Source organism: Saccopteryx leptura, chromosome 9, assembly GCF_036850995.1.
Source record: "Saccopteryx leptura isolate mSacLep1 chromosome 9, mSacLep1_pri_phased_curated, whole genome shotgun sequence".
NCBI classification, from domain to species: domain Eukaryota; kingdom Metazoa; phylum Chordata; class Mammalia; order Chiroptera; family Emballonuridae; genus Saccopteryx; species Saccopteryx leptura.
Window position 1 is genome coordinate 26765549 of NC_089511.1, and position 17120 is coordinate 26782668.

Here is a 17120-nt window from a genome sequence, read left to right on the forward strand (position 1 = left end):
ACCAGCCAAGGGAACATCTGACAGTTTCTTTCTTCTTTCTGGGGTCATGTTCTTCTTTCGTCTTTTAAAAAATATTGTTTTTCAATTATAGTTGACAAATATTATACTGCTCACAAAAATGAGAGGATATTTCAAAATGAATATGAAGCAATGAAAAAAAGCATTTGATTTTTTAAAATTAAACAAGATCATCAGAAAAGCAGACAAATCAAAGTAAGTTGTCCGATTATGCAAATGAGATGCAAAATCAACTTTTATTTATTTTTTTCCAACTTTTATATCATGGGTGAAAATGCACTATACAAAAGGTTGAAAATACTAGAGTATCTGCATGTTCCCTCACCCCTAATTTTTGTGAGCAGTGTAGTTTCAAGTGTATGACATAGTGATTAGACATTTATGTAACTTATTAAGTGATCAGCCCAAGAAGTCTAGTATCCGTCTGACAGCATACGTAGTTATTACAATATCATTGACCCTATTTGCTATGCTGTACTTTATACCCCTGTGACTATGTAACTGCCAATTTATACTTCTTAATCCCTTCACCTTATTCACCCATTCTTCTAACTTCCCTCCCATCTGGCATCTATCAATTTGTTCTTTGTATCTATGAGTTTGTTTCTTCATTTATTTTTGTTCTTTTTAGTTTCCACATAGAAGTAAAATTGTATAGTATTTGTCTCTTTTCACTTAGCATACTACCCCCTAGGTCCATCCATGTTGTCCCCAATGGTAAGACTTGATTATTTTTTAAGGCTGAGTAATAATCCACTGTACTACTTCTTTGTCCATTCACCTATTGATGGACACTGAGGTAGCTTCCATATCTTGGCTGTTAATGCTGCAATGAACATATGGGATGCGTATATCTTTTCAAGTTGGTTCTTTGGGTTTCTTCAGGTAAATACCCAGAAGTGGAATTTCTGAATCATATGGTGGTTCTATTTTTAATGTTTTGAGACCCTCCTGACTGTTTTCCACAGTGGCCGCACCAGTCTGCATTCCCACTGACAGTGAACGAGGGTTCCCTTTTCTCCACATCCTCATTGTCACTTGTTTGTTGACTTATTGAGGATTGCCATTCTGACAGATGGGAGGTGATATGTCATTGTGGTTTTAATTTGTGTTTCTCTGATGATTCATGCTGTTGAGAATCTTTTCATATGTCTATTGGCCATCTGTATGTCCTCTTTGGAGAAGTGGCTATTCAGGTCCTCTATTTTTTAATCAGATGTTTTTTTCTTTTTTTGGTGTGAAGTTGTGTGAATTTTTAAAAATATATTTTGGAGAGTCTGGATGTATCTCTTCTAAGATAGTAGGTTGTCTTTTCATTTTCTTGATGGCTTCCCTCACATGCAAAATCTTTTTAGTCTGACATAGTCCCATTTGCTTATTTTTTCTCTATTTGCCTGATGAGACATACCAAAATACATATATACATATATATATATATATATATACACACACACACACACATATCTCACTATGAGTGATGTCAAAGAAGCTACTGCTTATTTTCTTCTAGAAGTTTTATGGTTTTGGGTTTACATTTAAGTCTTTAATCCATTCCTGAGTTTACTTTTGTACACGGTATAAGAAAGTGATTATTTCATTTTGTTTTTGCATATATCTGTCCTATTTTCCCAATGCTATTTTTGAAAAGGCTGTCTTTACCCCATTGTATAATCTTGCGTCCTTTGTCAGAGAGTAATGGACCATCTAGACATGGGTTTATTTCTGGGCTCTCATACAGCTTTTTCTTCCTTCCTTCCTCTCTTTTTTCTTTTTGCAAAACCCATTTTACCATAACGACTTTCAACTAGAAGAAAAAAGAAAACCAAGTACATTATGGTAGGTTTGTCTAACTAACTTGGCTCATTTCTATAAATGTTTACATGACAGTACAAAAAGTTCATTTAGTATCCTAGTAAATAAGTCTATTTCATCCCAGTGTTTTGACAGTTTCTGATTTTCTCATACACAAATAGGAAAAATCATTAATTGATCTTCCCCCTATTTGTTTTCATTGAGAAATTAATTAACAAACTTCTCACTAATTTATTCAAGAACTTAACAAGTTTCAAAGATAAAGAAACAGAACACTTTATTATAAAACTTATAAAATAATTAAATATTACACATATATTTTGACTTTTTTTTTCTCTATAACCCATGGTTTTATTCAACACTTTTTCTCAGAATTTAATATTACTCAGAGAAGCAAGTGAGAACATATAACAATAGGCTATTAATAAATTAATTTTTCCATAAAATAATAAAATGATAATTATATAAACAAATAACTTGTAATTTTCCAGAGGGTGGTGGTATAGAACTTTTTTTTTTTTTTTCTGATGATAAAATGACCACTGCTCTAGGCCAAGAGACTAGTCTAATCATTTCTCTGAGATTCGGGACTGCATGATTTTAATTAGAATGGGAACAAAGGGTGCTCTAAACTTCATAACCACTGTCTAGTTGGTTGTGCTGAGCTGGCAAATTACTGTTGGAGCTGAGAGTCTTTAAAGCAGTAAAACTGGATTCTATTTGTCAAACAAATTGAGGAACAGAGGAGAATTCTATAAATACATCTTTTATAACCATGTCTCAAAAAAATTACAGAAGGACCCAGTCTTGTAAGTTGCTTTGGTTTTGGCAAAATAGTGTGGTGTTTTTGCAATTGAGAACAATTTTAAGCTCATTAGTGCCAACCAACAGCTGGCTTTTGAAGACTGAAAATATCATCTGAGAGATTGTAAAATACTCTTATTCATTGAATGGTTTTGGCATATAGTGATTTATTAATATTAACATAGGAGGAAGACAGATGGATTTTCCTATTGCCACTATAACTTTTTCTTGTTAACTAAATCCTAGGGCAAATTTAAATATGTCAGTTGGTAGGGGAAAAACCACAAGTGGCCTTTAATTTTCCAAGCGGCTATGATAATAAGCAGGGAGCATTACAAATAATGGTCTCCTCTCCTTCAACATACTGCTATTTGGTTATTTAATTCCTCCTAGATTTTTACCAGAAATGAACATTTCACCAATTCTGATTCCCAAAGAGCGGACCCGGGGATCCTGTCTAGCACCAAAAGTTACGAGGTTGATATAATGTGTAGGGCATCAATATTTACCTTTCTTATGAGCTTTTTTTTTTATTATTATTTCCAGAGTGTGAATTTCAATTAAATGAAAGTCTTCAATAGTCCATGTTGCCCTGTTTTTAGAATATTCCAAGGAACACTCTTCAAGTTGTGAATTTTAGTCTTGGAGACTCTCTATAAGCGGATTATACTTTAAACAAAATAATAAGAACAACACACGCACACTAAATAAACATGACGTGAAGCTTGCTAGTCCAGCAGCAAGCATGAACATGAGCACCATTTGGCTTCTTGTATAACTCCTGGTTTGGGCTATCCACAGTGTCAGTCAAACTGTGGACTCCAAGTAAACGTTCCATCCATGTCTGATTCCTCCAACTCTTCAGTCCATGACCCGAAGTCTTCAAGGACCATTTCAAAACAGATGTCTTTGCCACGAAACCCTTTCAGCCTTTCAGATCCAAAAGGGGATGTGTCCGAAAGCTAACCAGATTCTCATTTGGACAAAATGAAAAGTTGACGTATCTCGGTGAGTCATCGCTTCTTTTCATGTAACAGTGCAAACCAACGTTTTTATGTTCGTAGGTCAGATTTGTCATCTCTTCCCATTTTCAAGTGCTTCGGAGTACCATGTGCTTTGGGGAACTGAAAAAGAAGCCTATTTGTTCCTCAGAGCTGGCCCCCCAACACTGCAAGCCACTGGAGAGCTGTGCGGTCTTCAGCTTGCCATCCGAGAGGCGCAGGCTGTCAGCTCTTCCTCGTGCATGACTTACAGCACTGCTTGCCGTAAAACTTGTGGTTGCAGACCCCGTGCTGGGGAACTAGGTGACACCAGCTGAAGAAATCGACACAGGTTGGGTCCTCTAAAATGAGAAAACAGATTTAGCATGTTAGGAGAAAGCTCAGTCTCTTTTCTTAAAGATCAAAGACCTTGGGTCTCCCTGTTCTTCTGAGTGGTTTTTCTTCTTACCCATTAGGACTTTGGTAGGAGGGCGGGGAAAGCAGGATGAACACATCAAAAGAGACGATAGCCATTAGCGAAGTTGAAACAGGTGGAGGAAAGTGGACGGTAAGAGAAAAAGTCCTGTCCAGCCAGAGATGATCTGATCCTCCCCGAGGAACCTGGAAGGTACCATTTTGCATCCTAGAGAAGTACCTAGAACAGCACATTCAGAATCGCCTAAGGATCTGGCTAAACCACTGGTTCTGATCCAGAAGGTCTACAGGGAGTGCTGGGACTCTATTATTTCTAACAAGCATACAGGGGAAGGCTGATGGTGGTCCCTGTGAGTTACTGTAGGGAAGGAGCCTACTGGACTGGGAGTTGGGACACTTGGATTGGAGGACCAGCTGCAACACTATAGATTGAAATACATCTCAATTTGCAGCTAAATGCATTTAAGTCAACAACAGTCCTAACTTCTATAAAGTAGGATAACAGACGTGATTATCAATTGGAAGCAGGACATTGTACATCAGGACTTTTTACCCAGGAGGGCCTCATGAGATACAGAAGCCACAAGGAGTTATAAATACATGTCTGAGGAGTGAGGGACCAGTCGTTTCACTGGATTCTCAAGGGTTTTTGAGGTCCACTGTCTGCGTATTCTCACGCATAGCTGGGGTGGTTTGCCCCTCCTCTATACAAGCCATAAGTTGCTTTTACCTTCAGCTCTCCCAAACCGCCCACAGCCCACCCACATCTACTGACCTGCCTTCTGAATTCCTCCCTCAGGGGCCCTCCACAGTGCCTGTGGTCACAGCATGTGACCTACACTCTCCCACTGCTCCCAGTTTGTAGCCTATCTTTCTGTGATTCAGAACTCCCTAAAGTTCTTCAAGCCTTGGTTCTTCTGCCTAAAATGCCGCTTACACACACATATCCCATCTCATAGTAGCCCCAGCAATTCTTTGAAAAATTGAGCCTCTGCCCCAAACTGTCCCCTTTGCTCCCAGCCACTCAGAGTAAAAGGATATTCTTACACTGGCCGACGAGACCTCAGAACCCAGCTCCCACCATCTTTGTATGGGTGGCTGCATCTCAAGCCATCTGACTCGGAGTGGAAATCGGGAGTCACTGATAATGAATCAAGAAGGAGGTGGTCTGGAAAAGTATGACCGCTTGCTCAAAAATGTGTGTCTTTTTCTCCCATAAGCTTTCTGCTGAGAAAGGCTGCAGGGTCTGTAGACTTCCAGCACAGCCTAGAGGGGGTCCTGCTCTGAGCTTCCACTGTGTCATTAGCTTTCTGGTCTCGAGCAAGCCTCAGACAGGATAGGGGGGCGAGCCCAGGATGGGAAAGTGATGCCCAGAGCCTAGAGCCGAGGCTCTAGAAGTAGATAAACAACAACGTACAATAGAAAGAGGTGGGAAGTGAGGAATCTCCTGAATCCAATTCTCCACACACTGGGAAGAGTAGGGGAGAAGAGACTGGACAGTCTTAGAAAAAGCTGTGATTACATAGAAAGAACCCAGCAGGTACATGATTCTTCATCCCAAAGAAATCTGATGAGGCTGAAAAAATACTTCCTGGTGGTGGCTGTCAGATTACTTTGCAACAAGTTGCACATGTGAGGAACGGCATCGTTCATTCCTATAACTGACTCTCCCATTTCCGCATCGGCACGCGCTGCACTGCATTTGGATCTGAGAAAAACACTTAAGCTGCAGTCCTAGGACAATACATATTCTCTGTAATCGACTGTAATTCATCTATATATCTGCTCAAGTGAGACGTGAGCTCCCTGCAGGCAATTCTGTCCCCTCTTGCACGCCCACTGATAAAAACAAAACTCTGGCACACAGTGTGTACTTCTTTATGTGTTTGTCCAATTAAAATTTAGTTTAGAAAAATGGACTTGCAAGATTACCAGTTCTCCCTTTCTAAATAAGAATGAATGACTAAAGTGCCTTTTCATGGAATTACAGAATTAAATGTTCCCTGCATAGGAGATCATTGAGCAGGAATTGCCTGGGTGTGTGCCTTGTACCCTTCCAAGGAGCACAGTTCACAGACTGTGATGTGACTGGGCACCCCCAAGTGGGACAGGTGTTTGAAACCTTCCCTGAGGACCAGCAGAAGTGACTGGAGGGTGGGGTCCTTTTACCTCTCTTTTCAGGAGCCGGGCAGAAGTTCGTATTGCAGGCTCGCATCACTGGAGGCTTCTGTCGGAGCAGACAATTGGAGGAAGGCCGGCCCTGCTGAACGCAGTGGACGGATCGGGTCTGGACCCCTCCTCCACAGGTCACCGTGCACTGCGCGAGAGGGGAGGAGGAAGGAGTCAGACACTCGGCCGGCTGCTAGCCTTTTCACGTCGGCGACAGCAAAGAAAGGCTCCCCTTGCTTCGTGACATGACCAAGATGCCTGCTGATAGCCACAGTCGTCCAGAGCCAGGTACGTGTGCTTGTGGCCCACAGACCCGATTAGAAGGGTCTTGGGCTCATGCTTTCTAGCTCACCTGTGTGCGCGTCTCCCAGTTAAGTGACTCAAAGAAAAGAGAGCTTCCAGAAATACAGAAGCTGCTGTAAGAATGTGGAAGCAAATGCAGACACATCTAGGCAATTAATCATAGTAGTTCAAGAATTCTTAAAAAAAAAAATCTCTGCAGATGCCACTGCGGAGGGGAGCATTTAAAACCAGGACAGCAAAAAGAAACCGTACTCAGCTCAGGAATTACACACGCCCTCGGTGCCCACTCAGAGGCCTAGTTAGCATGGTGACTCTGGTGCTTCCCAGAAATCAGTGCTATCACTGTCCAATTAGATTTTTTTTTAAAAAAAATAGATGACTAACAAGAACTGTTGATGTTCTTAAGTTTTCATGTGAGTCTGAACAAGATAACAAATGGGGTTCATAACAAGAATAAAGATCAGGGAAAAAGACACATTTAAATTATTTTTTGCTTTTTAAAATTTGCTATGTTACAGTATTATTGCAGAGAGGTGAAGATCTCATATTGGGCAGTAATCATCACTGTCTACACTGGTATTTGGGCTGAAAGATTACCATATTTCCCCATGTATAAGATGCACCCTTTTTTGAAAAATTTGGGGTCTAAAAACTGGGTGCGTCTTAATCAGTGGTTGTAGATTTTTTTACTTTCATTTCTTGCTTTTTTGTGCTTGTTTTGGCGCTCATTGTTGAAGACAGTGATTCGTCATCAGACACAGATCAGGACAAGCTAATGGATGGGAGTTTTGACAGGGATGAGGAAGAAGTTGTATGAATTTTATGATGAATAAAACTTGAGTTCAATAACTTTATAGAATACATTTTTTTTTCAAATTTCAGGCCCCAAAATTATGGTGCATCTTATACATGGGGAAATATGGTATGTTCAGGTAGAAAGAATTTGAGTTTGTAATTAGCCCCAAATTCAAATATAGCTGAGTGAGTGAGTATATTGCTGTACGGGCCATTATCAAATCGCCTACAGCAGGAGCTGGCCAACTTTCCCTGTGAAGGGGAAGATAGTAAATGTTTTTAGGCTTTCTGGGCCATTTGCAGCAATTACTCCGCTCTGCTTCCGAGGCACAAAGAGGCGGGGCCCGAGGGTGGATTAGGCATGCTGGCAGCTCCTTACTGATCTAAATAACAGATTTGGAAGTTGATTCTTACAAGGTTAAATGAGTAAACTAATGATAAAAGTTTCAAAAGCAATCACAGCAATAGGTTTGCATCCAGTACAGGTAACCACGTAGCTCTTTTCCTTTCCTCCATATCTTACTTCCCGGCTCTTCCCAAACACACACACGGCTGACTCTCCAACAATGCAGGGTGAGGAGGATGAGGAGGCCTCAGCTGAAGACCCGCATACAATCTGACTCCCCCAAAACTTAACTACTAATAGCCAACTGTTGACCAGAAGCCTCACCAATAACAGTCAATTAACACGTACTTCGTGTGATGTGTATGGTATACTAGATTCTTAAGATACAGTCAGCTGGAGAAAAGAATGTTATGAATGAAATCATAAGGAAGAGAAAATACAGTTATAGTACTTTGGAAAAAAAAAATCTTGCGTAACAGTTGGACCTGCACAATTCAAACCCATGTTGTTCAAGGGTCAACTCTGTATACATACATGTATACTTACCAGTCAGAGGCATATACACTGCTCACAAAAATGAGGGGAGCAGGGAACCTGCAGATACTCCAGCACTTTCAGCCTTTTGTCTACTGCATTTTCTCCAATGAAATAAAAGTTGGTTTTGTATCTCATTTGCATAATTGAACAACTTTCTTTGACTTGTTATTTGCTTTTCTGATGTTTAATAAAAAAAATCAAATGCTTTTTTTAATCGCTTCATATTCATTTGAAATATCCCCTAATTTTTGTGAGCAGTATATATATATATATATATATATATATATATATGCAAATATGTGTAAACATAGAACACCCCCCCCCATGTTTCATGGTGACGTGTGGCAGCACCTCGCTCGCCAGCCAGCTCTAGCCTGCGCCACCTCTTGTTGGAACGCTGCAGGCCTCAGAACACAGCTGTGGATTTCTGAGGACATGCTCTTCTCTCAGACTTAGCATCACCTGCTCCTCCCAAGAAGAACCAAACTGATGTGACCAAACTGCATGTAAGTCTTCCGAGGAAAAGGGTGGCACTAACATCTGATGAGCTGAAAAAGCTGGGGCGTCCCAGGCTGAATTGCTTAATTCTGAGCCTTACCCACCTCACCGCAAAGTAGGGATGAGAACACCCACTAAGACCACTGAGAGGCCGGGAGAGAAGAGCGAATGCATGGAAGTGTTTAGCACAGGGTATGGCAACGGTTTGACAAACATTAGCTGTTACTGTTCAGACATAAGAACCAAACGAGTCAAGGCTGAGCAGTCATCATAGAATCTAGACGCCCCCAGTGGTAGGTGTAATAGCAGCGTAACTGTGAACATTAGCACTATGGGACAAGACTTATGTTATTTACTTGTGAAGAGCAACAACAAAACTTGCAAGATTGTATCTTCTCAATTTCTGAAATTGAGCCTCAGACATGATGGAACCTGCCCAGGCTACTCCGGACGTGGAGGCGACCAAGGGGCCCTGCTGGAGCTCTTTACACTTGGACAGGTCTCTAACGGCAGCCTCAGTGGACCGACCGCCTTCTTTTTTTTTGAATCTCACTTAAATACAAACCCCGTACATCTGTGTGTGCTAACCTGTTGCCATGGCGATGAATACCATCCAGCTGCCACACTGTATACCGGACGGGCTGGGCAGGCCCCTCGGTTGCAGGTTTCTTCCAAGTCCAGGTTTGGCTTCTTAATATTGCGGCATCTTCGCTCCGGGAACGTTATCAGCTTTCCCTGGAAGGGCTTCTCGCCGCATTTCAGGTCCCTCTTCCTCACGCCCGGGCCACAGGTCGCAGAGCACTAGGGGTCGGGAAAGGAGGCGTGAGTGTGCAGAGCCCACCGTCAGGTCTGCTCAGCAGGTGTGTTCCAGCCTAAGGACGCACCGTCCACGTGAAACTACAGGGACTGGACCAGGGGTCCCCAAACTACGGCCTGCGGGCCGCATGCAGCCCCCTGAGGCCATTCCCGCCGCACTTCCGGAAGGGGCACCTCTTTCATTGGTGGTCAGTGAGAGAAGCATAGTTCCCATTGAAATACTGGTCAGTTTGTTGATTTAAATTTACTTGTTCTTTATTTTAAATATTGTATTTGTTCCTGTTTTGTTTTTTTTTACTTTAAAATATGTGCACTGTGCATAGGGATTTGTTCATAGTTTTTTTTTATAGTCCGGCCCTCCAATGGTCTGAGGGACAGTGAACTGGCCCCCTGTGTAAAAAGTTTGGGGACCCCTGGACTGGACGATGGACAGTCAAGCGCGCACACAAGGAGCCTACAGATGTGGCACCAGGCCCCTCGTGCTACAGGCGAGGAAACCAAAGTCACAGAGCGCAGCAGCACCATGAAACAAAACGAGGCTCTGTCCACTGTCCCTACAGATGTGAGTGAGGCCATGTCCACACAAAGATGAGGCGGCCGAGGGCGGGGTCAGGGCCTCTGGGTGCTGTCTGTTTGGATGTCCCCGTCTAGCTGAGGCCTGAGGAGTTGGGAGTCCGTGCCAAGAAGGCAGGGCACAGCGGTGAGAGTTAGAGGCTTCTGAGTGGGAAGAATGACCATATATATATACATTATTTTTTACCCTGCCTTGCTCTGAGATCTCTGAACCTCTGAGAGAAAACCTGATGCTGTGTTATGACAGGGGGAAAAAAAGAGAAGGATGGAGACTGATGAACGCAGTATGAGAAAACTTGTGTTTAAGTTTTTTAAACACTATTCTGGGATAAAGTGCAGCGCCATCAGTGTAACAACCATAAACAATAAAGGATGACACTGACTGAAGCCCTGGCTGGATAGCTCAGTTGTGTTAAGAGTGTCGTCCTGAAGCACAGAGGTTGCTGGTTCGATCCCTGGCCAGGGCACATACAGGAACAGATTGACGTTCCTGTCTCTCTCTCTCTGCCTCTGTCACTAAAACCAATAAATAAATAAAACCCAGAAAGGATGACCCTGAGCCTCACACTTCAGCAGCTCTAGGGGGAGGGACAGGTGCTGGCTCCATTGCAGACGAGGGCACAGAGGCTTAGCCACAGTCTGCATCAAGGCCAAGATCACACCCACGATAAACCCTGAAAGCTGCCTTCAAACAGGGTAGGTCTGATTCAAGCCCAAGCATGTAGCCATTAGGGTTTTAATGTCTCTTAAAGAAAAGGAGCGAGGACTAGAGAGATGAACATGCCGCTCTGTCCTTACTGTTTAGGCAGGAAAGGGGCGCTGACGGGGAAGAGCCAGAGGCGGCTGAGATAGAAACCCCTCCTCTGCTGAGCCTCACTGACCGTCCCTGCTGCTGGCCTCTCCTCTCTCTCGGCGTCTGTCTTCCTCACCAGGTGTGAACTCCTGAAGCGCAGAGACCGTCTCTCAGGTTCCCGAAGTCTACTTCTGGCCTGGCTCTTTGCTCACGTTTGCTGTGTCTGTGAACTCAACTGAGCTTCCAAGCCAGGAATCGAGGAGGCGTCTTCCAGTCCTGCCCACCTATTCCTGACGGTACCACATGGCTGCTCTTGGAACTATCAAAGATATTGCTTCTCTCCATCCCTGAAATACTTGCATCTTTTGTCTTAACTACAGGCAGTCCCCTGGGTTACGAACGAGATAGGCTCAGTTGGTTTGAAAATGTGTCAATACATACAGAAAGGTAAACATATTATGTTAACACAAACATCTAAGTTGCACTTAATAGGCACCTGTTCCAACTTACATACAAATTGAACTTAAGAACAAACCTGTAGAACCTCTCTCATCGTCACCGGGGACTGTCTGAACTGTGATACCCATGCAAGCGCCTTCCCTGCCTCTGGGCTTCTCCGTTTTGCATGGACTCTCCTTCTCTCTAAAATGAAAGCCTGTTTGTCCCACTTCTTTAACATTTTCATTGGCTCCCCAATACTGAAAGCAGTGGTGCCGGTCCTCCAGAAATTCCATGCCCTGATGTTGTATGATTATAGTCTATAATCTTCATACGACATCAGGGTGGTTAACTCTTCCGTGGATATACCATTGAAAAACACTGGTTTAAAGGATCTATTTCTCATCTGTTACCCGTGGCCCTCGTGCTCTGTCCCTGATGACATTTCCAGCTGCACCGTGCCCCGTTCCATCCTGACCAAGTGTGGCGGAGTCTCTCCCGTGTCTGGGGGAACCTCTGTCTGGAACGCTTTCCCAGCTCCACCTCTGCTTGATTCCTGCTCCTCCTTTAGGCTCAGACTCCTTGGAAAGGCTCTTCTGACAAGGATTCCTCCCCACGGCGGGCTGGGTAGACCTCCAGGTGTCCCATGGAATGACACACCCCCGTCACAACAGTCCACATGCCTTTACCCATGTTCCTAAACCAATGGTTTATGGAGCTTTGAACCTCCACTGCCCAGGTGCTACCTGATCAGTGTGATGGGTGCTGTATCCATATTTGATAAAGAAATCAGGCGGGAAGGATGAGTCATTAGAAGGTACCTGGTATGTGCGTGTCGAACTCAGAGAAGCTTTGAGCACCGGGATGCTGGGGGCTGAGCTGAGCATTAAGAAAATGGAACCCAGAAGCCAGCAGAACATCCAGACTCCTACCTCACTCCACGAAGAGACGACCCACTGCAGCCGGGTGTTTTTGGGGCACCGTCCCAGCACGCAGCCCTCCTGTGACTCCGGCCTCGGGACACGGGCACACAGGCTCTCGGGGAGACCCTCGGCCAGGGGGGCGCTTTTACACTGCACTTCCCGCCTCCTCACCCCACGCCCGCAGGTCTTGGAACACTTGAGATGAGAAAAAAAAAATGCCATGAGCAGTTTCACATGATTTTCAATTTCTCAGACATACTTAGTTTTAGCAGTAAAAAAAGAAGATTAAAAAAGAAAAAAAATATTTCCATATGAAAGCTGGGGTAAACTCATGAACCACGGCTCCTTGTCATGAAAAACGCCCCCGCTCCCTGTACCCACGCCCGCCACATGTGTTTGGCTGAAACAGCCCTTTGAATTCTCCTTCTGTAAATGATAACTCCTAACTGCAGAGACAGACCGGGCTCAACACCACATACTATTGAGCTTTAGCCTCTGTGATAAATGAACCCAGGCCCTCATTCTAAAAGGACACCTAAGTATGCTCAAAGACATTCTGCCCCACTCTAGTCCCCTAACACAGTGGTCCCCAACCTTTTTTGGGCCACGGACCGGTTTAATGTCAGAAAATATTTTCACGGACCGGCCTTTAGGGTGGGACGGATAAACGTATCACGTGACCGAGACAAGCATCAAGAGTGAGTCTTAGATGGATGTAACAGAGGGAATCTGGTCATTTTTTTAAAATAAAACATCGTTCAGACTTAAATATTTATATAAATAAAATGGAAATAATGTAAGTTATTTATTCTTTCTCTGCGGACTGGTACTGGTCCGCAGCCCGGGTGTTGGGGACCACTGCCCTAACAGACTAACAGAACAAAACCTTATTCTCAATTCTGACCTCTGTTGGGAACATGGTAGTACACTGTGCAACTCAATCAGAAATCAACACCCTCCACAAGGTAATGTGTCCTATGGCAGGCATGACCAAAATGCAGTCAGGGGCTGTTACCCTGCTTCATAGTTCAGGCGGTCAAACCCCTGAATTTTTTTACTATCTCCTAAGACTGTCTTGCCATCTGTGGCTTAGCAGAGCCTGGGCTAGTTCAGAGCCGAGTTCTCACCCTTGGACAATTTGGACCAGATCATTCTTGTACTGGGGAGCTGTCCAATCCCTACTGTAGGATGGTTATCTCACCAGCAGTACCCCCCCGCCCCCCACCGTGACAATCAAAAATGTCTCAGGATATTGCCAAATGCCCCCCCCCCGCCCCGCCCAGTTGAGAACCACTGAGTTGTAAATGACAGGTAGTTCAATGCTTCTTCCAACTTTAAAACTTTGTACCTTTCACTGGGAGTTTGTGATGAGAGCAGAGTTCAGGCCCAACTGCTCTCTGGATTCCTTAACCTCACCTCTTTCATTGAAGCAGGAGTTGTAATCCTTTTCCTGCCTCATTCCGTGTCTTTCCCATTGGCTTTGGAGAACTTGGGAGCTAGTTTCACCTGCCAGTCCTCTGCCCCGAGAATCCTGTCTGGCTGTGCTCAATAGTCTAGCCTGCCAAGTCCGCCATGCTCTAATTTCTGGACTTCTAAGGACTCCCTGAAACACTGATTAAAATGCCCCCCCCCAACCCCGGCATTCCCTCGGTCTGCTTCTCCTGAAGGTGCAAACAGCTGAGGGCCTCTTGGGAAGCGAAGATACCACCTGTAGTTTTGTCACCTTTGTTTTCCATGGGGAACAGGGTCAACGCCCTCAGTCTGTCCAGTTACCTGAGACCAGGCCCCGAGGCTCCACTCTGGCGGGCAGGCATGGCCGTTGCAGACTTGAACTTGAGTGGGTGTGCTCACTGGGCAGAGGGAATGCAACACGGCCGCCTCCTTTTGGAAGGGCTTCTTCTGGACACACTGGATCTTGCGGCTCTGCTGGCCCCCCGCGCACGGCCGGCTGCACACGCTCCACTCGCCCGGCTTCCAGCTGTCGGTGGCAAGTGACAAGCACAGTTACTTCCAGTGAAGCCCAGACTGGGGCTCATGACTTCCAAAGCCGTTGCTGTGAAAGATTAACCACCTGATGAAAGCCGGTGGGCCGGTTTTAGACCCAATGAGGGCAATTCACACTAATCTTTTATAGATGCTGAAGCCCGCACGAATGTGGTCCAATCACGGGGAGTCACATTCAGTCACCACAAGGTTCTGGGGGAAAAATACATTCCTGCTCTCTGAAGAAGCAGCATGTGCCATTTGGAAAGCTGAGCAATCCATTCATTCAGCCAAATTTCTCAGGATCCTAACTTTGGTGCCAGGGACTCTGCTAGGCACTGGGGTTGGAAAAAGGAATGATACAATGTTCTTTCCATTAAGGAGCCTACACCACAGGGAAGAGGCAGATGGGTGAGCACGTCAAGACAACACTTTCTGATCATTGTCACAATATCAGTTAATATATACATGATAATAATGCGATTAATGGAAGTGATCAATAAAAGGTGTGTGTGTGTGTGTATGTGTGCGCGCAAGAGAGAGGTACATTCAGAGGAGGTCTCACAGATGCAACTCCCAACGAGGCAATTCCCCCAACTACTTTTCTGGTTAGTCATAAAATTTACTGACGGCTTAGAGCTATAACCTTATTTTAAAATTGCCAGGCCACCTTTTTCGCAGCAATCTGAGACTTGGCTTATATTTGAAGGGTAACCAGCTGAAACTATTAATCCTTTTCAACAACTACTTTTGGTTCATTGAAATTCTGTGATTTGAAGGCCTAGCATTAATTAGAAAGCTCTGTCAGATGTGGTCGTTAATACACTCGAATCAGCGCAGCAATGTCTCAAGCTCGGCTTGCTCTACCAATATTCTAAGAAATCGTTTTAAGAAATGAAACATCAAAAATGTGTTCTTGTTCTATCTTCACATTCCCCCCTCACCCTTTCTAGTCCTGTCGGTTGTTTCTCTGGTTTCCCTGCAAGCCTGACATGTGAAATTAAAGCCCTTTAGTCCAGAGAATTTAGAACGTGCATCCAAAAATTTTACGTCTTCTTCACCATTGTATAATTCATATTATTTACAGATTGTATCAAATAAAATAATTTCTTATGTTTGTACAATTATTTGTTCTAATAATGAGATGTAAAGAAAACATATTATGAAATCAGTAGCTTTAACCTTTGTCTATAAAAATGTTTTGGGGGGAGTGTCTACAAAATTTGAGTTTTTTTCCTTTATGTGGCCCTTGTAAAAGTACAAGAAAAAGCATAAGACAAACAGACTTCTTGCAGGACAGGCACGATGCTCCACGCCTGGGCCCTAGGTTCGCTCTCCCCTGGCCTCCTTCCCTACCCACCCCAACCTCAGAGCGTCCATTCCTCCCTTAGGGCTTTCTCTACAGACTTTTTATTTTTTTATTTTTTATTTTTTTATTTTTTTAGAGACAGAGTGTCAGAGAAAGGGATAGACAGGGACAGACAGGAACGGAGAGATGAAAGCATCAATCATTAGTTTTTCGTTGTGCGTTGCAACACCTTAGTTGTTCATTGATTGCTTTCTCATATGTGCCTTGACTGTGGGGCTACAGCAGATGGAGTAACCTGTTGCTCGAGCCAGCGACCTTGGGCTCAAGCTGGTGAGCTTTTGCTCAAACCAGATGAGCCCGCGCTCAAGCTGGCGACCTCAGGGTCTCGAACCTGGGTCTTCCTCATCCCAGTCCGATGCTCTGTCCACTGCGCCACCGCCTGGTCAGGCTCTACAGACTTTTTAAATAGCATGTATCTCACTGCATCTCAGTTATTTCTTCACACATCTTCCACGTGGCTGTGGGTTCGCTGATGGCAAAAAGTACAAGTTATTCACTTCCACATCCCAGTCCTTAGCTCAGAGCTGGCTCACATTAAGTGCACACGGGCCCTGACTGCTCCATGGGAAGAGTGGCGTTAGCTCAGCTCAACTCTTCTGTCCTTCTCAAATACCATTGAGTCTAAACTTTATGTCTAGTATATCCCTAGGGAAGAAGAGTCCCCGAGAGTCCCAGTTATTAGAAAAGAAGGTGAGACATAAATAATAGGGTGAAGAAGAAAAGAAGGCAACAAAGGATCCTGGCAGTGACTGAGAAGGGCTCTTCTACTTTTAAATACCCACTGAACCTGTTACGGCACAGGGTTATCACTTCTGCGTGGGCTCATCAGGAAAGTCCTAGGAGTTGGCTGGGATTCAGGCTTTCTCCCTTTTCATGGACGCGGATGTAAATGGGGTCCCCTTCTTTGGTTGGCTGAGATAACCAATGATGTGAAGGAGGTTTAAAATAAGAAAACATCAGCTTGCCATTCAAACCTACAAATCCTACATGTACACACACACACACACACACACACACACACACACACACCACCTAAAGGAGAGATTACTCCACAAGGGTCAATAACACTGTCTGGTAAGGTCTTAAAGACATATTTCTTAAAACCAGGTATTTCTTAGCAAAAGGGGAAAATCCATTAAGAGCCCCCAAATTTTCTTTTCTATGTTTAGGAAACAGCTGATTTCAGATTCTAAGAGAAAAACTGGGCTGACAGTTGGGCATATGGGATTGGTAGATAGCTAAAGCCCCACACAATTATGCGAAACACACTATTTAAAAAGAAAAAAAAATACATGTATGTGTATAAAAGGATTGTGTAATATTACTGCAATACCACTAAAAAACACTACTTATTAAGATGATCTGAAACATTAGCTAACCCAACATTGCTTCAGAAAGAACTTGGTCAGTTCTATATAAATACATTTGGCAGAAGATAAATCACACAAGAAAAGACTCCCATTTGGCTGGGACGATTACTTAAAATTATTGTGCAAACAATAGTGTGGCTAAAATCCATCCAAAAACA

At 43.8% G+C, this 17120-nt stretch overlaps 1 protein-coding gene across 1 annotated transcript in view; it reads right to left on the bottom strand.

The window, feature by feature from the left end:
* Nucleotides 1-2411: 2411 nt before the first annotated feature.
* The window catches only part of ADAMTS18 (ADAM metallopeptidase with thrombospondin type 1 motif 18), a 153165-nt gene continuing 138456 nt past the window's right edge, over nucleotides 2412-17120 (bottom strand). Inside the window, exons 17-21 of the mRNA XM_066348464.1 lie at nucleotides 14014-14218; nucleotides 12250-12435; nucleotides 9286-9498; nucleotides 6219-6366; nucleotides 2412-3976 (exon numbers count right to left, since the gene is read on the bottom strand). Of these exons, the coding sequence (XP_066204561.1) occupies nucleotides 3861-3976; nucleotides 6219-6366; nucleotides 9286-9498; nucleotides 12250-12435; nucleotides 14014-14218 (868 nt within the window). The 3' untranslated portion in view covers nucleotides 2412-3860. The remainder of the gene's footprint in view (nucleotides 3977-6218; nucleotides 6367-9285; nucleotides 9499-12249; nucleotides 12436-14013; nucleotides 14219-17120) is intronic.